This window comes from Dreissena polymorpha, chromosome 6, assembly GCF_020536995.1.
Source record: "Dreissena polymorpha isolate Duluth1 chromosome 6, UMN_Dpol_1.0, whole genome shotgun sequence".
Taxonomy (NCBI): Eukaryota; Metazoa; Mollusca; class Bivalvia; order Myida; family Dreissenidae; genus Dreissena; species Dreissena polymorpha.
The window spans coordinates 27,046,169-27,071,188 of NC_068360.1; the positions used below are offsets into that span (position 1 = coordinate 27,046,169).

Sequence of the window (25,020 nt, forward strand, 5' to 3'; positions counted from 1 at the left end):
TTACTCTGCCCCTCCCAGACCACCTGTAGTACAGTGTGGGGCACGTATCCACAGACCAGCACCTGGCCTGCAGGGGTCACATGTAGACCAGATGGGCCACTTAGTGCCACTGGGTCTGTGTATGTAGCCAGGAGTGTGCCATCCCTGGCCAGGGTGAGAAGCTTTTGATGGTACCTGCCGGTGATGTACAGTCTGTCTCCTGTGGGACTCACAGCACACTTGTATACTGCAAAACAGAGTAACATCAAGATATTGAATTACTGTCAATGTTAAATAATCTTATTAAACATACTGCAGTGATATTGTATTACATATGTGTTGGTTGTTATAAATAGACAATAAACATATGTTAACATATGCATACATTTGAATTATTTAATAGTTATGTATGGCAATAAATTTCAGTGTTATTGTGTAAAAGTGATATGTCTTAATGCGACTGGTGAGGTAGAAACGAAGTGATATATACAATTGCAAAGATGGAAACAATTACACAGATGAAAATCATTACACAGTTCAATCGTCATGTGCATATGAATGTTACTATATGCAGCAATAATAGATTTCCAACCCTTGTACACATGTGATAACAATGTACTGACATACATGAAACTTACACAAGCAGACATACTTCATACATGTGCTGTGTTAAGACTTTAGTTATGTATGCAAAGTGTTTATAACAAGAACAATAATTTTTCAAACGAACAAAATATTGAGGCTTTTCTATCAACAAAAGCAAGATGTTAAAATGAATAATAATAATTACATACATACAATGTACATTTGAAAACTTCTTAATATCCGTCTTCAGCAATTTAAAGTGTATCCATTTTATATGATCATAATTTATTTTTATTTACAAAACATATTGCATATGAACAGTAATTTGACAACCACAAAACTGAATGATAGGTCAGAAAGTGTGTCTTTGCCAGGAACTCAGTTTCTATTTATAGACATGTCATGTAGTGACAGTCAAAATACTGCATTACTCATATTTATAAATCTATAACAGAGGACAACTTTCTTGCTGTTATAATAATTCATTGACACAAACACATTTTACAAATATGAAGTTTCACAATAATTTGTAATACATATTCCTGATGATATCAGGATGAAACCACCATGATTCTTACCTGTAAGAGAAGCTGATGTATCTTCATACAGTCTGCAGACCAGTGTCCCACTCAGTGAGTACTTGTACAGGGCAGTATTTGAGCAGATAAACAAGTCTCCCTGGTCGTGGACAATGCCTCTACAGTCATGTTGTAACTGAAGCCTCCTGCCAGGAACTAGCTTGCTCTGGGTGACAGTGACAAACTGGACCGCATGATCACTCAAAGCCACTGCAGCCTCACTGGGTGTGATGAGACACATGTCCCATGGCATGGCATTCACACCCCAGTGACTCACCACCTGGTACTGCTGGTTCAGCAGCTTGACTTTGTCATTCTCACAGTCTGCAACCAAGACTTGCCCATCTGGTAGAGCACATACCGCATCGATCGAGCATGTATTTGAATCCCTAAATATTCTCACTTTGTACTTAGACACCCCTTGCACAGAGAACAACTCGTCTGAAAAGTTCTCATTCATATATATCTCACACTGTTGTATTTTGTCCAGACATTTGTAATAGGCTATTAAGGAGAGTTCTGGTTGATCCTTTACTTTCTGCATGGCTTCATGGAGTCGTAACAATTCACCATGATGTCTGATGCAGGTTTTGATCACACTGATGAGAGGAGCTTGTTTGAGTTTCAGCTCTTCTTTCCGTTCCTTAATAGAGCAATTTTCAAAATCTGTTAATAATAAATTTACTTTCTGACGAATTTTATCTACTCTATATTCCACGGTTTCAAATGTTTCATTCATGGAGGTGTCGTCACATTGGACTAAGAAAGATTGTACATTCAGTCGCATTTTCTTCACCTTGTTTCGCTCAAATTCAGCATAGGAGCTCCGCATAGCATTCCTGCTGTCCTCCCTATACCTCTGGAGCTTCTTTAGTCTTGAAAGAGTATTTGAAACTCTCACTGACAATTTCTTTAAATCTGATGACTGCATTTTGACTTCAGAAAGAACTTTCAATTGATTGCACTGCCTGAAAGGAAAAACACAATTTCTATAATAAAATCGTCATATCAATGAAGATTAATTTTTTTTTTAATATACCGCATGCTCATAGATATTCATACATTAACAAGCGATGTGTTTGTCAGAGACACAATGCCCCTTACTGTGCAGTTTTTATTTTTTTATTTTATTATATTCCTTTAAAAAATATTACTTCCCTTGTGAAAATGATCTGTACCTGCCAAATGATATAAAATAGAAATTATCTCCCTTTAAAGCTTGTTACTTCCCTTTGATTTTCTTTTTTAACCTTTAACCTTGAAGGATGAGCTTGACCTTTCACCACTCAAAATGTGCAGCTCCATGAGATACAAATGCATGCCAAATATCAAGTTGCTATCTTCAATATTGCAAAAGTTATGGCCAATGTTAAAGTTTTCCGACGGACTCACAGACTGACAGACGGACTAACAGTTCAACTGCTATATGCCACCCTACCGGGTGCACAATAAATTGCTAAAGATACAATGGTAAACACAAGTGTAAAGATCAAATCAATTAAATTGCTCAGAAGAGTTCCTTGCCTTAATACCCCTGTAAAAACTTTTTTTTCTGTAAAGGTAGGACATTGCTTATCTCGATTTTAATGTACAAAATTGGTTTTATGTGTTCCGATTTGTATCCTCATTATGCTTAGAATTTCTGGTAATGTATTTAGATACCTCTTAAAAACATGTCAAGCTTATTTTAAACGAATAATTAATCTCGAACATACATGTTTGATCTTTGCCCTGTTAGCATGAACTTACTATTTAAACAAAAAGTGAAGGCTTGCATATGTAATGCCTAATCCATCTGGAGGACATTTGCAACAATTTATTAATAAATAGCATTAGAAGTGATTAGGGGATCAGTTGAATTTCTCAACATTTTTACTTTTGATCACTAAGACATTGACATTTCAGCTCTGAAAAAAGGTGTTTTTTTGTTAAAATCTGGGACCGTTACCTGGCCCTTTTTCCAAATCTCAACAAGAGCTGTGTTTGTTAAAAATTAACTGCAATACAAATATGCACAGCAGCTATATTGCAATTGATAACATCATGACAAAGATATAGCGCATTTATATTCGACAAAGTAACGAGAACATTTCAAAGCTGATTACAATGGACCATAACAAAACTCGACCTTGATCTGAAAGTCATGCAGGTAGACTTGCACAACAAAAAATATTGTCAGTATCTAAAAGCATTGGAAACAAGTGTTACCCCGGTCGGAGACATATGCCCCCCCCCCCCCCCCCCCCCCCCCAAACAGGCTTTGAACTAGTGACCCCAAATTTCAAAAGGGGTCATCTACTGTCCAAGGCCAACGCGCATGTTAAGTATCAAGCCAATCGGTCAATTCGTTGATGAGTTATTGATCAGAAACTATTTTCACACTTATTGAGACAGTGACCTTGACCTATGACCTAGTGACCCCAATTTTGATAGGGATCATCTACTGCCCAAGGCCAAACAGCATGGGAAGTATCAAGCCAATCAGTTGATTCGTTGAGGAGTAATTGATCAGAAACACTTTTCCCATTTATTGTGCCAGTGACCATGACCATGACCTTTGACCTAGTGACCCCAATTTTTCTAGGGTCATCTACTGTCCAACGTCAATGCACATGAGAAGTATCAATCAAATCGGTGAATCAGTTGACGAGTTATTGATCCGAAACGATTTCACACTTAGTGTGTAACAGTGACCTTGACCTTTGACCTAGTGGCCCCAATTTCAATAGGGGTCATCTACTGTCCAAGGCCAATGCGCATGTGAAGTATCAAGCCAACTGGTCTGCCGACATTCAGACTGGTCTACTGACAGGTCTATCGACATCACAGCCATCAAAACAATATACCCTTTCTTCTTCGAAATAGGGGCATAAAAATGCATGTATAAATGTATTAGTCCTATGCATTTTTTTTCCAGAAATAGAATGCCAGACTGATGGAAAGATGTACAGACTGACAGACAGATGGATGGACAAACTGCTATACAGACTGCGACTGCTATATGCCATTCTAACTACCAAACAGCATATGTGTTTTGAATTGCATTGAAGCTATATATTTGACCTTTTACCTTGAAGGATGACCTTGACCTTTCACCACTCAAAATGTCCAGCTCCATAAGATACACATGCATGCCAAATATCAAGTTGCTATCTTCAATATTGCAAAAGTTATTACAAATTTTAAAGTTGGAGCAAACAAACACTCAAAACAAACCAACAGACAGGGCAAAAACAATATGTCCCCCACTATAAAGGTGGGGGACATAAAAAAGGTATATTTTCCCGAAAGGGCTTCCTCAAATTCCCATATGGAAGGTTTCCAAAGGAATCAACCAAAAATTTGTTGTTGTTAACAAATTGGAGCATTCAGTTAATGTCCAAAAGCATCTCTACAGGCTCAACCAACCTGAGTTAATATAATATTGAAAACACTGTCAATTTTCAAGATTTTTTTATTAAAAATAAAATGTAAACATTTTCAAAATTTAGTCAAAACCATGGATTTATTCCAATCCAAAAGGCTCTGACCCCATTCCCAAAATGGTAAAAAAAACACTGCAGGACTAACACAGTGCATACAATTCAAAATGGTGAACTTCTGTTCAAGAGATTGTATAATTTCTTAGTCATGCAAGTTCTTTTCAGACTTGCTTTTCATTATGTCAACCTTTGACCTGTGTCTTTAACAAGTGACCTTGATATTTGAGCTTGGAAACCAATCAAACACATGACACTCAATGATCTCCACATGGTCAAGATTTGTGGTGTTACATTTTCAAATTTCATGATGAAAGAAAAAGTTATAGTCCACAAAAGCTCAGGTGGATGCAGACAGCATACACGCACTTTAACATTCACAATACACACTCAACCATTCTGGCAACTACATGTACGTCAAACTTTTAGCAAGTGTGCTAAAATAACGGTAACTATTAATTGTGACTGCTGTCTATGAAACATTTTACATAGTTTTTGAAAAAGTTATATTAACAAACACAGATTCATGTGGATCAGTTTCTGACCAACAATTAGTACGTGTTATTGTTAAGACATCCCCAAAAAACGTCTGCCCAATTGCCATGATCAACAAAGTTTAAGTGGTACAATATTCATTTAGCAAGAATTGGTCCAACCTTCCACTTGCTTTTCTAAATACAAAATCCTATATGTAATTGTATTTGACAAACATTTTTATTAAATTGCAGCATTTTACTGTAAATCAGCTATATTGTTGTTTGTTCACATTCTTCAATTTTTGTTGTGCTCATGCTCTAAAAAAAATACAAATAGTTTTTACCGTTTGAAGTCACCTGCATGTGTCATACTTCAGACAACCTCATTTTACTAAAATAACCTTTATTACAACAATCAAACACAGCTATGGGTTATGAAACAAATGGCACACGCAGTCCAAGAGGTGAGTGTGTTGACAAAAAAGAAAGAAAATTAAGTCAATAAAGCGTACAACATTATGAATAAACTATGATGAAAAGCTGAATCGATGCCACATAAACGTATAACATAAACATTTAAAAAAAATCCTTTTGTACAATTTATTAAGTGAGATCCTAGTCTTTGTAGATTGGTATTAAATTAATTATATAGTTATATATTATTTTAATATATTACATCATGTATTATTTTATGTAAATGTGTGTAAAAACAACTAAAATACAGTTTTTGGGGTGATTGCCTTCTGCAATTCACCATATAGGTAACATAATATACGTATACCGATGAAATAAGTCCATTAATGCAACGAACAACTTTGCATCCCCGATTCTGCATTCACAAACAAAATAGCTCCGATCGCATGGTATTAGTATTAATGCACCACAAAAACACTGTGACAAAGTACATTGGTATTTTCCGTTGCAAAAATTGACCAATCAGAAGATAACAAAGCTATCGGAAATTGTTTGATTTTATTAATACATATTGTGGGACCGAATGTGTCCGCCCAGCTAGCTCAGTCGGTAGAGCACGAGACTGTTGAACTTGTGGTCGTGGTTTGGGGATAATACTTTTTTCCCTATTATTGAATGAATTTACTTAATTCTTTGACAGAACACCCCTTTGGACAAGACCTTTCTGTTGACTTTTTAAGCTTGATCCATGGCTGACATTGACCTTTAGCATCCAGTTGCTCAAAAACTTACTTTTGCCGTACCTTACTTGATACTGAATGGATTTACTTTATACTTTTACACACACGGCCCGTGTACTTAGACAATAACGATCCATAAACCTTACTGCACTAATTAGAAATTACTGCAATGCTTGTCTTTATTTTATGCTTTGCGGTGGTTTATAGATAAATATCAGTGAAATAAAACTGGTATTTCACTGTTTTAAACAGTGAAAAATAACAGTGAAAAATATCGATATTTTTCACTGTTTTACTATGGAATGACGTAATTTTTTGACAAAATAAAAAGACAAGGGACAAAATTGTCACAAAACCAGGTTTTCATTGTGAAAAAAAATTCTGATAAAGGGAGAAAACTCAAACTGAACTTTTGAAATGACCAAAAAAAATTAACCCCCTTTGTAATTTTTTTTTTTTTTTTTAAATCTATTTTTAGTCGTGGCGACCTTGACATTGGAGATATTGACGTGATTCTTTCGTGGGACACACCGTCCCATGATGGTGAACAAATGTGCCAAATGATTTTAAAATCTCACAATGAATGACATAGTTATGGCCAGGACAAGCTCATTTATGGCCATTTTTGACCTTTGAACTCAAAGTGTGACCTTGACCTTGGAGATATCGACGTAATTATTTCGCGCGACACACGGTCCAATGATGGTGAACAAATGTGCCAAATGATTTTAAAATCTGACGATGAACGACATAGTTATGGCTCGGACAAGCTCATTTATGGCCATTTTTGACCTTTGAACTCAAAGTGTGACCTTGACCTTGGAGATATCGACGTAATTATTTCGCGCGACACACCGTCCAATGATGGTGAACAAATGTGCCAAATGATTTTAAAATCTGACAATGAACGACATAGTTATGGCCCGGACAAGCTTATTCCGCCAGCCCGCCAGCCAGCCAGCCAGCCAGCCCGCCCGCCCGCATTCGCCAATCTAATAACCAGTTTTTTCCTTCGGAAAACCTGGTTAAAAATTTGTTGGATTCGATGGAATATCGATTTTAATTCACTCTTGATCATAAAAAAATACATATTTTCACTCGTGGCTGCACCACTTGTGAAAATATTATTTTATATGATCACTTGTGAAATAAAATCGATATTTCATCGAATCCAACAAATATCCTCTATTTATCAAATCTATGTCAAGTTTGGAACTGGGTAAGTGTATTAAATCTTCCCAGTTTTGCTATCAATTGGCAAATACGACAATTACTTGCTTTAAAAAGCAGCATTTTCATTTAACTTAAATAGCTAATAAATCATATAATGTTGACAGCCTGTCACCCTTCCTTAGTTCCATCTGTTTTCTTCAAAAAAGGTTATTGGTTGGCATCACGGTGCAGTATAGTGTTTGAACGACCACAAAATTTGAGCAAAATCGCCCAACCAGTACTTTGAGTACTTTGATTATAATATGAGTTGTGCTAGAGATAACAAGAATATTAAGTTTTACATTGGTCAAACAAGTTTTGACAGGTTGTTGGACAATTTTTAGGGTCTAATTGTTTTGGAAAGTCTTTTTGCAAAAATCAAGTATGCTTGACAGGTTATGATCTTTGTTGACCTTTCAACAGCCAATAAAACATTAGAGAAATGTCCTGACAGAGGACCAAAACTAATGAAATCTAGTTCAGCATTGGCAAACATGATAATTTTAGGGATGCAGCATTTCATTTTGCTATACGACTGTTGAGTGTGAAGCTTTTATATATCATTAAATCAATGTTGAGCAGATACGTGCAAATGGAATTATGTGCACAAAAATATTATATGATGAGAACACACTAACACCTGGCCAAAAAGCGTCAATGAAGCATGTTTGAATGGCTTCCATTCAACTTTACAGGTAATCATGTAACAAAAAAAACATGTTTAAAAATTTAAAATTGATCAATATAATTTATTAAAGTGTTATGCAATTTAAGTGCAATAAAGTGTGCACAAATATTTTTAGCAAAATGGTTTCATGATTCTGTGTTTGTTGTATTTGTTTGTTTGGGTTTTAAGCCTTTTTCATCAGTATTTCAGGAATAAAGCTACTCATACTTTTCATGGATTAGCTGGTAAACCATTAACCAGTGCATATACTTATAGAGAATACATGGTTGGTGCCGAGATGGAGAAAGTTTATCCGGTGAGGCTTAGAAAAAGAAAATAGCTTTAGCGAGCCCTATTTTTCTTTTTCGGGCCGAACCGGATAAACTTTCTCCATCTCGGCACCAACCATGTATTCGATTTATCCTGCTTCATGCCGTTGACACATTTTATCAAAGACAAATGATTAATTTACATAACAATATAATTATTCTTGTCGGGCCTCCTACATTCCTGACGACCGAATAACTACCGATTGTGTCACGCTAAAAATAGTTCCACATTAAACTGTTCCTTTTAATACTTTCCTATCGAAACTATTAAGAGAAGAAATAAAAAACGAATCGAGAATGTGATATTTTTCTTGGTAAAAAAATGAAATCAAAATGCATCAGCAAAACAAAAACTAAATTTTATTTACCTGAATGACAACTTTAATCCATTGCTTATAACAATAAATGTACAACGATATACACATTCATTGTCTGTTCTTCCATCCCTTTGTCGAAATCCATTTTCTGTTTTTCCATCTCTATTATCGCAATGTATTTTAAACCACACTCTTTTTTGATAGCGTTTGTATCGAATGCTAACCATTCTGACCCAAAACCCGATTAACAAAACCGTAATCCTGTCGTAGCGAATTATTTTATTCCTATCGAAGTTAACACTTATGAATGACAAACACACACTCCGAAAATCGTTTATGATTCGTTCGATGCTTTAAAATATTAAAAATACTGTTAAAACCACCACGTCAAAATTGTTGTCCCTAAAATCCTGAGAGAAACTAGATAGTATGTTTTGTTAGAGAAATGACGTCACACTAGATACGTCATAAATTGCGTAATCAAGTAAATGAACATGATAAATACGGAAGTCTGGTTCGGTAATTTATATTTAAGAAGATAAAAATGATGATATATAATATTACGATAACTTTCATGATGCATCCCAATAAATTTCAAAGGTCAAATATTAGAACATGTTAATCGGCGCGTATGAATACATACTTACGGTTAGATCACGGTCATGTGATGTACTGCCGGATATCAACTAGTTTATCCGACCCTGCTTTATTTGGTCAATGTTTGCAACTGAGGCAGGATAAATTTTAATAACTGACTACTCCACACTATTTAAGTCAGAGGTACCGGCAAGCGGATAATCTCTGTAGTATAATTTGACATCATGACCACACCAGTTATGAGGCCGGGCGAGTTATGGACCCAAGAATAATCAGACTTGTTGTTGATTACTACAAATGACAAACTGAGCGATCAGGCTGGATTATTGATAATCTAACAAGGGCTGTTTGTAAAACATGCATGCCCCCCATATGGGCTGTCAGTTGTTGTGGCAGCCATTGTGTGAATACATTTTTTGTCACTTGACCTTTGACCTAATGTAAGTTATCATCAGGAAACCATTGTACTATTTCGAGTCACTGTGACCTTGACCTTTGACCTAGTGACCTGAAAATCAATGGGGGTCATCTGCCAGTCATGATCCAGGGGGATGTGAGAGGGGGTATAATGTGGGGTGTGGTAATTGATAAGATGTTTTAAAAAAAATAGAAAAAAATTTGGGTGGGGGTGGGAGGGGTGGGGGTGGGGGGGGTGAGAGGGGGGTATAATGTGGGGTGTGGTAATTTATAAGATGTTTAAAAAAAAAATGGGGGGGGAGTGGAGGGTGGAGTGTAGGGGGGGTAGGGGGAGTGAGACGGGGTAAAATGTGGTGTGTGGTAATTTATTAGATGTTTACAAAAAAAATTGGGGGTGGGGGGGGGGGGGTGGGGGGCTGGGGGTGGGGTGGAGGGGGGGGGGGGGGTATAATGTGGGGTGGGTTAATTTTTAATATGTTTGAAAAAAAAATTGGGGGGGGGGGGGGGGTGGGTGTGAGAGGGGGTAATAATGTGGGTATGGTAATTTTTAGATGTTTAAAAAAAGATTTTTTTTTTTTGGGGGGGGGGGGGGGTGGGGGTTGAGATGGGGGTAGGGTGTGGCAATTTAAAATGTTTAAAAAAAAATTGGGGGGGGGAGGTTGGGGGAAGGGGGTGGGGGTGAGAGGGGGATAATGTGGGGTGTGGTAATTTATAGGATGTTTAAAAAAAAATTAAACATCCTATAAATTACCACACCCCACATTAATAATGTGGGGTTTGGTTATTTATTAGATGTTTTAAAAAACAAGGGCTGTTTGTTAAACATGCATGCCCCCCATATGGGCTGTCCGTTGTAGTGGCAGCCATTGTGTGAATACGTTTTTTGTCACTGTGATCTTGACCTTTGACCTACTGACCTGAAAATCAATAGGGGTCATCTGTGAGTCACGATCAATGTACCTATGAAGTGTCATGATCCTAGGCAAAAGCGTTCTTGAGTTATCATCCGAAAATCATTTTACTATTTCGAGTCACCGTGACCTTGACCTTTGACCTTGTGACCTCAAAATCAATAGAGGTCATCTGCGAGTAATGATCAATCTACCTGTGAAGTTTCATGATCCTAGGCATATGCGTTCTTGAGTTATCATCCGAAAACCATTTTACTATTTCGGGTCACTGTGACCTTGACCTTTGACCTAGTGACCTCAAAATCAATAGGGGTCATCTGCGAGTCATGATCAATCTACCCATGAAGTTTCATGATCCTAGGCGTATGCATTCTTAAATTATCATCCGGAAACCATTTTACTATTTCGGGTCACGGTGACCTTGACCTTTGACCTAGTGACCTCAAAATCAATAGGGGTCATCTGCAAGTCATGATCAATCTACCCATGAAGTTTCATGATCCTAGGCGTATGCGTTCTTGAGTTATCATTCAAAAACCATTTTACTATTTCGGGTCACCGTTACCTTGACCTTTGACGTAGTGACCTCAAAATCCATAGGGGTCATCTGCGAGTCATGATTAATGTACCTATGAAGTTTCATGATCCTAGGCCCAAGCGTTCTTGAGTAATTGTCTGACAACCACCTGGTGGACGGACCGACCAACAGATCGACATACCGACATGAGCAAAGCAATATACCTCCTCTTCTTCGAAGGGGGGCATACAAATTGGGGGGGGGGGTGGGGGGGGGAGTGGGGTATTGGGGTGGGGGGTAAGGAGGAATGAGAGGGGGTATAATATGGGGTGTGGTAATTTATAAGATGTTTAAAAAAAATGTTTATTAGGGGATGAGGGGGGTGTGGGGGGGGGGGGGGGGTAGGGGGGTGGGGGGTGAGAGGGGGTATAATGTGGAGTAATTTATAAGATGTTTAAAAAAAATGTGGGGGTGGGGGGTGGGGTGGGGGTAGAGGGGGTGGGGTGAGAGGGGGTAATAATATGGGGTGGGGTAATTTATTAGATGTTTAAAAAAAAATGGGGGTGGGGGGTAGGGGGGGGTAGGGGGGAGTGAGAGGGGGGTATAATGTGAGGTGGGGTTATTTATTAGATGTTTAAACTAGCTTCAATATTGCAGAAGTGACATTTCATGAGCAATTTTGACCCATATATTTGACCTTGAAGGATGACCTTGACCTTTCACCACTCAAAATGTGCAGCTCCATGAGATACACATGCACGCCAAATATCAAGTTACTATCTTCAATATTGCAAAAGTATTCATAAAATAAGCCATTTGGGCAACATATATTTGACCTCTGACCTTGAAGGATGACCTTGACCTTGACCTTTCACCACTCAAAATGTGCAGCTCCATGAGATACACATGCATGCCAAATATCAAGTTGCGATCTTCAATATTGCAAAAGTACTCATAAAACAAGGGACAAAATTGTCACAAAACCAGGTTTTCATTGTGAAAAAAAAAATCTGATAAAGGGAGAAAACTCAAACTGAACTTTTGAAATGAACAAACAAAATTAACCCCCTTTTTAAGTTTGTTTTAAAAAAAAATCTATTTTTAGTCGTGGCGACCTTGACATTGGAGATATTGACGTGATTCTTTCGTCGACACACCGTCCCATGATGGTGAACAAATGTGCCAAATGATTTTAAAATCTCACAATGAATGACATAGTTATGGCCAGGACAAGCTCATTTATGGCCATTTTTGACCTTTGAACTCAAAGTGTGACCTTGACCTTGGAGATATCGACGTAATTATTTCGCGCGACACACCGTCCAATGATGGTGAACAAATGTGCCAAATGATTTTAAAATCTGACAATGAACGACATAGTTATGGCCCGGACAAGCTTGTTCCGCCCGCCAGCCAGCCCGCCAGCCAGCCAGCCAGCCAGCCAGCCCGCCCTCATTCGCCAATCTTATAACCAGTTTTTTCCTTCAGAAAACCTGGTTAATGAGCGATTTTGGCCACATATATTTGACATCTGACCTTGAAGGATGACCTTGACCTTTCACCACTCAAAATGTACAGCTCCATGAGACACACATGCATGCCAAATATCAAGTTGCTATCTTGAATATTGAAATACTGCAAAAGTGTACATTAAATGAGCGGTTTGACCCATATATTTGACCTTTGACCTTGAAGGATGACCTTGACCTTGACCTTTCACCACTCAAAATGTGCAGCTCCATGAGATACATATGCATGCCAAATATCAAGTTGCTATCTTCAATATTGCAAAAGTTATTGCAAATGTTAAAGTTGGCGCAAACCAACCAACCAACCAACCAACCAACAGACCAACCAAAAGACAGGGCAAAAACAATATGTCCCCCACTACTATAGTGGGGGACATAAAAAACCAAAGGGGATGGGGGTAGGGGGGGGGTTAATGTGGGGTGTGGTAATTTATTACATGATGTTTAAAAAAAATTGGGAGGGGGTCGATATCCTCTATTCATTAAACATGAAATTTTAACTTATTGCATTTGTTTCCCCTGTATATAAGAAAGATATAATAGGGTATTACCTCCCCTGTCCTGCTTATATTTATATGAATCAAAAAAATTAAACATTAACACAATATTTAATATACAAAATATACAAAAAAATCATATTCTGATAATAATATTACTGATCCACTTTATTTTACTCAAAGGATGATGTTTCAATGGACTGATAATCATAGATTTAGGATTACAGACCAGTTGCTTCAGTTATATTGTTCAGAGTTCGCCCTTTTGGCCGCGTATGCATTCTTGAGTTATCATCCAAAAGTGTCATGATCCTAGGCAAAAGCGTTCTTGAGTTATCATCCAAAAACCATTTTACTATTTTGGGTCACCGTGACCTTTGACCTAGTGACCTCATTATCAATAGGGGTCATCTGCTCATGATCAATGTACCTATGAAGTTTCATGATCCTAGGTCTAAGCGTTCTTTGAGGTATCATCCGGAAACCACCTGGTGGATGGACCGACCGACCGACAGACGGACCGACATGAGCAAAGCAATATACCCCCTTTTCTTGGATGGGGGGCATAAATATCTATTTAACACTCATGCCTTAATTTTTCAGTCCAAAATTGGGGCATTAGGTTAAAATTGTTGGAAAACTAACAAACAATATTCCATTTCTGTCCACATACCATTCCCATCACAAATCTTATTCTTCCTAATATTGAACATAAAATGTGTCATAAACATAAACATTAATTATTTTCTGAAATTTAAGCTAATTGTGGGACATTTTTCTATTTTCTTATCTCAAAAATGATGTAATTGACGTCCAAATGGAACGTCTGTCACATACGTTAACATGTTACTTGATAGGCACGCACTAGACGCTGTTCTTACTTAAAAATAAACACGAAGAATCGGGCATAATTTTTTATTGTAACTGAAATTTTGAATGAATGATACATGGACAAACCCTTTTTTTGAAAATTGGCGGAAAATTTCTTTGAATGATAACAAACTTTGTATTTAATTAAATATCTTATTTAATTGCTACTTTGCACATGCTTATCCCCACCATGGTTGGAATAATTAAAAAAATAATGATTTGTATAAATGGGAGTTATATCACAACAGATGAAAGTGTTTTTAGAAGCCACAGTAAGAAACATACCGAAAATGTCTCTAGATAGCAATTAGCTATACCACAGCAATTTGCCACACCATGATTCTTATTAAGAATGTTATCAATATGACTGAATATTTCTAGTCACTATAGTTTTGGTTAATGTGGTACAATTATTGGTATTGAAATATGCATTATAATTCAATAAGGTAATATATATTTAAAATACCTGTGATCAACACATTTAGAGCAGCACAGCCGACTGTGGTCCTTGCAGAATTTAGTTAATTGTTCATCTTTGTGAATATCACATGTTCTAAGATAATGCTCCATTTTCTTAGAAAGTGGCCACTTCATTATTTCATCCTTTCCATAAGGAGATTGTTTATTAAACCACAGACCATGCTTTCTGTGAAACTTAATACACTGTCCACAGTAAAATGTATTGCATTTTTTACAGTAAAATACTGCATTTATCTCCTTATTATGCTCTTGGCAGATTGAACAACAATATTCTTTATCAACAACATGGCCTTCAGCAACAAAACCCACAGAAAATGTTGCCATGTTTAATAATTAAACTTCAGCAAAGTTAAATTTAAATGAAATATAAAATCAGAGTATGGCTGTTAAACAAAATTCATATTTAAGAAAAACACTTAACATGTTGTTTAATAAGTCAAGCAATTAAAAAAAAACTTTAACAATGTTTGTATGTTCAAAAGTCTAGAAATAAAGATTTAGATCCGAACAGAAACCAAGCTAAGCGTCAAATGACATTCATTGGTCCGATACAAGTAAACAGTTTAACAATGTGAGCTGGCAAGTGACTATTGGCTCATGTGACATTCATTTTATGTTCTGCAGTGAATAGGATTTGTAGTGTAACATAAACTTACTGTAAACCTGATAGTTACACAGACCCATTATACAGGTGGTATTATGAATTAGGCACACATCTGATCTTTTAGCAAAAACATTATATTGTGTTTTTTTCAGTTTGCATTTTTAAACACAAAATTATGGTTAAACTCTCGTAATATAATGCAATATGAAATACACAAGTTTTTTGTGACAACTGCTTTAACAAGAGGGCCCAGATTGAACAAGATTGCTCACCGGGGTAATGGAGCAAGGCTAATTTTGATCACATTGGCATGAATGATGATTTCAACAAAGTTTGAAAAATACTACAATCATATACCACATGTAAAAGCTGTGTGGTTTAAGATAAGTTCTTTATAATTAATTATGATATATAATTACATATAAAAACTATCCAACAAAAAATACGAAGAACAACCCCTTCAGGTGTTGCAAAAATATTTAAAAAAAAAATTTTTTAAATACATCATACATACATTTCTGTACCATATTTTCCAGGTTATAATAAGTCACACCAGATTAAAAGACACATTCCCTAATAATTTCTAACATCTTTCAAAGTTGTCCACAGAGTTTCCTCTAGCTCAAAAATGTATTTAGCCAAATTTTTCCCTGGCTATGGCAAAATTCTTCTATTTTTCTAACCTAAAAAGATGGTTATATGGTGATATACAACACATTTCAAATCCCTGACCTTGTGGTTTTGGAGAATATTAGTACAGTATATACTATTTAGAGTCAATAAAAATTATGTGGATGACATAATTTTTATTGACTCTAAATAGTATATACTGTACTAATATTCTCCAAAACCACAAGGTCAGGGATTTGAAATGTGTTGTATAGGGCAAAGCCAGTTTTGACCTCTGAGGGCCATAATTCTACGCAAGCCTTACTTATCGCCAAAATCACCATTGGGCGATTACAATTCCTGACTGGCGATTAAAAATAAGATTTCCATGAAGTTGGCGATTGAAAAAAAAGACCCTATGCTTTTCAAATGCACAATCTCAATGCCTGTTTTCATATCGCCAGAAACATGGATAAGATTACACAAATAACACCCTCACCAAAAAGGCCCCAGGGGATAATGACGACCACCAAGGTCGATAATCCGCATGGCTATTGTCTAAATTATCCCCCGCCATAGGCAAAGGGATATTTTTTTGTGTTGTCTGTCCGTCCTTCCGTCTGTCTTTCTGTCCGTCCGTCTGTCCGGAGCCATATCTTGGAAGTGCTTTGGCGGATTTCATTGAAACTTGGTATGAGTATATATACGGATAAGAGGATGATGCACGCCAAATGGCATTGTACACCATCTGTTAATAACGAAGTTATGGACGATTGTATCTTGAAAAAATGCATTTTTGAGTGTCAAATATAATACTTTTGTGGCCAGAAGCATATTGGTGGGGGATATCAATTCAACGAATTTGCTTGTTTGTCACACTTAACACTGCGACCAGACTTTTTCGAACATTTGGGTTAATCGGTGATTTACATGATAACTGAAGTGTGCCATGTAATGACCTATAGATGTTACAATTCAAAGTTATCCAATCGACCCGTTCAGAATTGTCATTTAACAAGATGGGCTGAGTTAGGTCATTATTGACTATAAACTATTTTCCAGAGAAACAGCGATTTGTAAGACCGATTTAGAAAGTGAGCTGAAGATTCTGGGAAAAATGGATGCTTCAAACGAAAAAGGAAAGTCGAAGCAACAGAAATAAACACAATTCTTTAGAAAAGAATGCGGACTGAATAATGTTAGCTCCGGAAATTACCAAATGTTAGGTTTGCGATCGGAGGATATCTCAACTAGTGCAGATGCGAATGCAGAATCAGATTATATATAAACAGTTTAAAACAGTTTCAAAGTTCTACAGTTAACTATATTTTTGGAATTTATTTCTTCAATTTTTATGAATTGACAAGTTCAGGATAGTTTCAATATGAACATACGTTAAACATATTCCTAGTTTATACAATGTTGGTTTTTAAAAGAAATCTGTGTGGGTTTAATTAATATAAGAAGTCGAAAAAAAAAATGCTGTAAAGGTTTACGACACTGCAGAAAATCATTAATATTCATGACAACTTGACCAATGGAAAAAGCAATTTCTGCTGGAAGCCCTCCTTTGCGTCTAAAAATAGCGATGAATCATGTGAATGCTCCGCGTTTATTTATATACGCTAGTTTTGTTCTGATGTAAATAACGGATACGAGAGTAATTTTACACATTAAGAAAAAAGGTTTTCACAGCAGTTAGTTATAGTTCTATTAATCATTATAGATTTTTTCATGTACGACCAGTGGGACAAGCTAGCCCGCAGTTTAAATAGCCCGACCACCGATCTTACTAGACAATGTCTGTCGGACGTGCCTTAGTGTCGAACCCTGACATGTATAAATGTTTTGTTGAATTCTCAAATTAGAATAGTTAAATTTGTAATCCGAAACTCGCTTCCCAATTTTAATGTTAATGCGACATGAATTACTTCTAGCTTCAAATGAACAGTGCTTCATGTATTTCGTATTGTTTCTTTGTCTCAATAAAAAACACGCAAAAACTCTGCAAACCAAATAACGTCATAAATTTATGTAAAACAATTAGCGTATGCTGGAAATTGCCCTCCCTATCCCACCCCTAATAGCCCCCGGGCGTCTGAAAAATATCCTGTGCAAAGCACTGCTTGGTCAACAAAACTAACATAAATGAAAACATTTTGAGGACTAGAGTCCTCGCACTGACAGTAAGTCCTCACACCATTGGTGTGCACTAAAGTGTGAGTCCTCCACAACTTATGATGGTGGAACCAGGGCTTTCCTTAGGACCAAATTTTCAAGAGTCAAAATCAAATTTGTATGAGTCATAATAATAACGCAGGAGAGTCAATGATCTTTTGTACTTAAAGCGAATTACTGAGATAATTATATATATATATATATATAAAGCAACAAATTTACAAATATCTAAACATTTATTTCTTAATATATTCCAGTCAATAAAAGAGATAATGCAAACATACATTGTGACCAACATTGTGAAAAATACACTCGCACTTGTAGTGACATACATGTAATATATATCAGGGGTGTCAATTGTCCCAAATTTGAAATACGGAAAATTAAGCAGAGATTCAGAGACCGTAGGATAAATGGAATAGAGGGCAGAGCCAATCCAGCCCTTGCTTATTATTATTCTTTATTTTCTTTCTATGTGCAATTTCTTGCGAGTACAATGCAAAATTTTATCAATCAGACCATCCGTAACACCGCATGTGTATTTGTCATTCTATAAAAAATGTTATAAAGACCGTTGGAAATAAATTAAAATCGACGAACCATACCGTATCCGAAAACGGGTAGAGATACGTCGTTTGCGAATGAAATAAAATATGTGTTTTGTTTGTCTGCAGAAAATGAAAGCCAGTAATAAGTAACCTAGCAAATACGCAATTAATATATAATTCGGTTGACATATTGTTTTAAGTATGATATTGCAGTGCTTTACTTTGCTAATAGATAATTTATAGTTGGCGGACAACTATAGCAACGTTCGTAGAATGGTACGGTTTTGGGAAAGTAGCGAAGATGTTTTAAAACAAAACAAAAAGATGTTTCGTCAGTTACTTCTCATGTCAGTGCCAGCCATTTACCATCAAAATACCTCCTTAAACTAACTAATTGGATTTCCTATCATCTCAAAATCGACCCTGGACGGCTCAAATCCGGATTTAATTATTTCATGTGCCATCTTTACCGAGGACATGCGACAAACACGCCGATTTTCTATGCCGTCTCAAATGGTCAATTATTACACCTATGTTGTAATCAATTAGCAGATGCAGCATCCAAATTTGTCACTTTGCCACACGGTCCGTTATACCAGTTCTATGGTTATTATTAGCAACTCTGATGCAAAGCGTGTAAATTTACTTTGTAGACAGTACATATGCCAGCATAACTTTCGCGCGTCTTTGAACGGAGCAAACATGGAATAAAACAGGGTTGGGTACACTGTATTCAGCATTGGAAATACATTCTGACATATTGTGGAAGTATTTCTCAAAATATTGTGGATAGGGATCTTATAATTATATATTGGATATTATTAAAACTGACGCAGGTGAGTCCATTCTGTTTTGGTGGGTTGAATACATGTCGTTTCTGCAAACAGCTGATAACAAACGCTCAGATAAATAATGGAACGTTGATACACGCGTCATCGAACCAGCAGTGTTTTAATTGGTCATTATTAGATTTCCCAATGGGCAAAACTCCGCCTACTGGGCTGACTTGTGCTTCAAACGGGCGATATAGGTTAGCGTCTACCAAAAGATACTCCGCCCCAAGCCAATTATTGATTACTCTTAATAACTTTTGATCTCTTTGACGCAAGTCGGTACATTCCCCCGGGTCAAATGTGACACATGACGTAATTTTCTCAAGAGTCAAACTAGGGTATTCTGTAATTTTCAAGCGTCAAAACCCGGGAGCTCGGGTCAAAGAAAAGCCCTGGGAACAAATGATGAATTATGGAATTTTCTTATTTTCTACACACATAATTAACATCAACACAAAAAATTTCAAATACACACCTTCATCATAAGCCAGGAAATGATACAGGAAATGGTTTTGTGAAGTTCTTTCCCTAATGACTTAACTACACCTCAGCATCATCTGCAAAGTACAAAACAGCTTTCATCAGTCATTTTACACAACACAATAAGCAAATAAACACAGATTTTGAAACCTAAATGCTGACCCTAAGTTCAAGGTCAAGGTATAAGGGGTCAAAATTTGTGTACGTAATGAAAGGCCTTGTCCATATACACATGCGTACCAAATATGAAGGTTACATCTGAAGAGACATAGAAGTTATGAGCATTTTTTGAAACCTAAACACAGATTTCGAAACCTAAATGCGGACCCTAAGTTCAAGGTCAAGGTCAAAGAGTCAAAATTTGTGTGCGTATGGAAAGGCCTTGTCCATATACACATGCATACCAAATATGAAGGTTACATCTGAAGCGACATAGAAGTTATGAGCATTTTCAAAACCTAAACGCATATTTTACAAACCTAAACCTGTACCCTATGTTCAAGGTCAATGTCAAAGGGGTCAAAATTTGTGTGCATATGGAAAGGCCTTGTCAATATACACATGCATACCAAATATGGAGGTTTACATCTGAAGCCATATAGAAGTTATGAGCATTAAAAAAAAAGAGCTGTCTAGGAACGGCGCGCTCGACTATTCGAGTGCTTGACAGTATAAAGTAAGCCATCATGGAGAGGGGGCATAATGTGGGTGTGTGGTCATTTAAAAGATAATCTTTAAAAAATAAGAAAGAAAAAAAAATTGGGGGGGGGGGGGATTATGGGTTGGGGTGTGTGGGATGGTTTGGGTCGAGTCCATTGTGGTATGTCAGGTAAGTGTTGTTTTGTCAAAGTATGAATCAAATGTGAAAATAAATAAAGAAGATATGGCAATTTAAGCAAAATGTATTAATTTGACCTTGAGAGTCAAGGTCATTTAAAGGTCAAGGTCAAATTCAACTTGCCAGGTACAGTACCATCATGATAGTAAGAAAGTATTTGAAGTTTGAAAGCAATAGCCTTGATACTTTAGAATTAAAAAGGATCTAAACACAAAATTTAACAAAATATTCAAAGTTACTATATATATATGACCAAGGTTTAAGTTTTGGGACAGACACACACATACAATGAGAGACAGGCCAAAAACAATATACCCCCGATCATTCTATCTGGGGGCATAAAAACCTAATTGTAGGGCAAATCATCGTTTTGATAAAATATATTTTGTATCAAGTCCTCACTTTTTTGATAAATCAATTGTATGTCAAGTCCTCACTTTAATAATAAAATAAGTTTTGTGCATTTTAAAGTCCTCATTTTGATTGCTAAGATGTTTTTTTGAAAAAGTTCTTATTTTGAAAAAACTCATTGTAGGGAAAGTCATCGTTTTGATCAAATAAAGTGTGCATCAAGTCCTCACTTTTATGATAAATCAAATGGATGTCAAGTCCTCACTTTTATAATAAAATCAATTTTGTGTAGAGGCCTCATTTTGATTTACAGATTTTTTTGGCGAAAGTTCTTATTTTGAAAAAAAAACAAATAATTGTAGGAAAGTCTTATTTTGATCAAACAAACTGTGTATCAAGTCCTCACTTTTATGGTAATTCAAGCGTATGTCAAGTCCTAACTTTTATAATAAAATAAGCTTTGTGCAAAGTCCTCATTTTGATTGATAAGGTTTTTTGAGAAAATTCTTATTTAAAAAAATATTGCAGGACAAGTCTTCATTTTCATCAATGTCATTCATGGCCAGTCCTCATTTTGATTGCTAAGATTTTTTTTGAAAATGTCTTATTTTGAAAATACTTGTATGCAAAGTCTTATTTTGATCAAATGAATTGTGTATCAAGTCATAACTTTAATGGTAAATAAATTGTATGTCAAGTCCTCATTTTTAAAATAAAATAAGCTTTGTGTAAAGTCCACATTTTGATTGGTTAGTTTTTTTCTAGAAAACTCTTACTAAAACAAGGCTTTTGTCAAGCAATATGGTTCCCTACCGGCTCCAAAATTTGTCAGAAATTCAACCATTATTTTTTTTTAATGGTTGCCTTTTGACGTAGGAACAAAATGAAATGACGTGCATCATGTCCATTTTGCCATCTATCTATGTTGTTGCAAGTTTCATGAACAAAATATTAAGAACTTTTAAAGTTATCGCAGGATCCAGAAAACCACCATTTTCAGCAGTATTTCTAGTCTATTTGTTGCCATAGCAACCATAATTTTTGACGTAGGAACAAAATTAAATGACGTGCATAATGTCCATATTGCTATCTATCCATGTTTCAAGTTTCATGAAAAAATATTTAGAACTTTTAAAGTTATCGCAGGATCCAGAAAAGTGTGACAGACAGACTCTCAGACAGACAGACAGACGGACACACAGAGCGCAAGCCACAAGTCCCCTCCGGTGAAACTGGTAGGGGACAAAAATGCAGGACATATCTTCATTTTCATCAAATTCATGCATGGCACTTTTTAGACACCCATGAAATTTCCTAATGAAATCTTGTATAGGATTTGAGATAAAGCCCTGAAAAGTTACATCATACAAAAACAACAAAGGGCAATATTTCTTATTTAAGATAGTGTAGGATTATGGTTCTTGTGAATGGCACTTCTTCTCATTGCTATCTACATGTATACACCCATGAAGTAGCAGTAATTTTAAGTTTATTATCTATATATAAACACAAAATTACTTATCTATAAACAAAATTAAGTGACGCTTAAATGAGAAACAATTTAATTCAGATAAGTTTTATTTTAGTCTCACTGACAGTTGAAGTATTGCTCACAAACCGTGTCTTATAAATCTGCAAACTACTCATTAACTGATGGAAGTGCCTGGGAATTCCCTTTGTATCACACACACTACCAATATGATTCTAAATGTCATTTTTCACTTTAAACAAGAGATGTGTTTGTCAAAAACAAAAAGCCCCCCTATTGCAGCGCTTTGAAGCCATATATTTGACCTTTGACCTTGAAGGATGACCTTGACCTTTCACCACTCAAAATGTGCAGCTCCATGAGATACACATGCATGCCAAATATCAAGTTGCTATCTTCAATATTCAAAAAGTTATGACCAAACTTTAACGATGGTTAAAGTTTTAGGAAAGAAAAATACAATGATATTTGACCTTTGACCTTGAAGGATGACCTTGACTTTTCACCACTCAAAATGTGCAGCTCTGTGAGATACACATGCATGCCAAATATGAAGTTGCTATCTTCAATATTGCAAAAGTTATCAAACTTTAACCAAGGTTAAAGTTTTGGGACACACGCATACAATGAATGAATTAATGAATGAATGCCAGACAGACAGGCCAGAAACAATTTACCCCCGATCTTTCTATCCCGGGGCATAACAATCATCATGTATATCACGGTTACATTATCAAAAGAGTATATATTGCCATTGTTAAAGACATTTTAAAACACTAATATGTGAAGTTGGAATAAGCCATCAATCCTGGGGGAAAAAAATCAGCAATTCATTATATGCAATTTTACCTGTTGTATTTATTCATTTTGACAAATTTTCAGTAAAATAAACACTTGCATAAAATTATATAAATGTATCATTTCAACACATTTTTCTACAAAAGTGGATGCTTAAAAAGATTTTTCTAAATCCGAAAAAACATGAAACCGTGTCTATGCATGCATGAACGCAGTTTAAAAATGCACTTAAAATGAAAAAAATAATTCACTGTGAAAGAAAAAGTAATGGAAAAGTGCTCATTATACTTACAGTATACACAGATTATTACCAAATGATATTCAGAAAACAAAATGAACAGTTTTGTTCGAGAAAATTCCCTTAATGATGTCCATTCCAAGTTATGTCTTATTCAAAATTCCCATAATACAGTGTTCTTTGTATAATACATGTTTTATAAAATAAAAATAGGAAACAAATCAACACAATTAAGTATCTCCAAATGATTACATGTTAGGCCTAACAAAAAATATGTTTGTTTCCACTGACATGGCCTCAAAAATTAGGGTAGATAGGTAGGCAAATAATTTTATTTTTAAAAATATTTTTTTTAGAAAATGTCATACATGGTGCATCTTCTTCTCATTTTTTTGTGTATAACTGTATGTACAATAAATTTGATGATGTATGTAATGCAATATGGCTTTATTTAAATGCTTTAATGAAATAAAAACTTGCTGTTCATTAATTTTGCATTTGTTGCTTTCCTTATTTCCGAGTTAAATGTTGACTTCTGGCAGCGGCTTTAATAGTCCATTTTATTACCAATAAAAGGCATTACTAAAGTCGCAGTAAGCTTGACCCTCAGTGTCTATAGGGATTCAGTGTTGTTATACTTTCCGTTCCTTTGGAATCATGGAGTATATACTATATTATTTATAATTTATAATATATTAAATAGCCCAAAAGCCATGCTTGGGGGACGCGAGTGGTGTTGCATGTAACATTATCACCATGAACAGACCCAATCAAACTGGGTGTGCTATCATATTTCTTGGATGCAGTTTATGCTTCCAGGGACCACATTTTCAGATTATATTATGTACTTGTGTCGTGAGGTCTATCTACCAGGGCTAGCGCTGTCCCAAAATTTCTTTGAGCCAACCAGGTTTTTGTTTTTCGCTGCACAAAAACTGGTTTTGAAATAATTATATATACATTTACTATCAACTTGTTTATATTCTTTTAATGACAACAAGGGCATATCACATATCATAATGTAACATACATTTTTCAATATACAAATAATTAGTACGGTACTTGTCAAAGTACAAACATAAGTTATTTTATAGATGAACATTTAATAGGGGTGTCGATTGTTCCAATTTTGAAATCCTTAAAATTAGGCCGGGGGTCTTGGAACCGCAGCCGCAGGAATCCAACAGGAATAAAGGGCAGATCCACCAACCCATCCAGAGCCTTTACTAATTGTTCTTTTGTATAGTCTTTCCAATTGTATTTTCAGGTGAATACAATTTAAAATATTATAAACCACACCGTCCGTATCACCGCATGTGCATTCGTCATTCTATTTCTTCTATAAAGAACTTCGAAAATAAATTATAATCGACGAAAAATAATGTATCCGAAAACGACAGTCCGAAAAATTGTACGCGTTTGCCACATTAATTAAAATGTGCATATCGTTTGACTGCAGA

The 25,020-nt window shown here is 35.9% G+C and overlaps 1 protein-coding gene across 1 annotated transcript; it reads right to left on the reverse strand.

The window, feature by feature from the left end:
* LOC127835544 (uncharacterized) lies at positions 1-15,108 on the reverse strand. Its single transcript, XM_052361980.1, has 3 exons — positions 14,581-15,108; positions 1,143-2,110; positions 1-23 (listed from the first exon to the last, which is right to left on the reverse strand). The coding sequence occupies exons 1-3, from the start codon at positions 14,916-14,918 to the stop codon at positions 1-3; spliced, it is 1,329 nt and encodes a 442-aa protein (XP_052217940.1). The 5' UTR covers positions 14,919-15,108.
* Between the last annotated feature and the right edge of the window lie 9,912 nt (positions 15,109-25,020).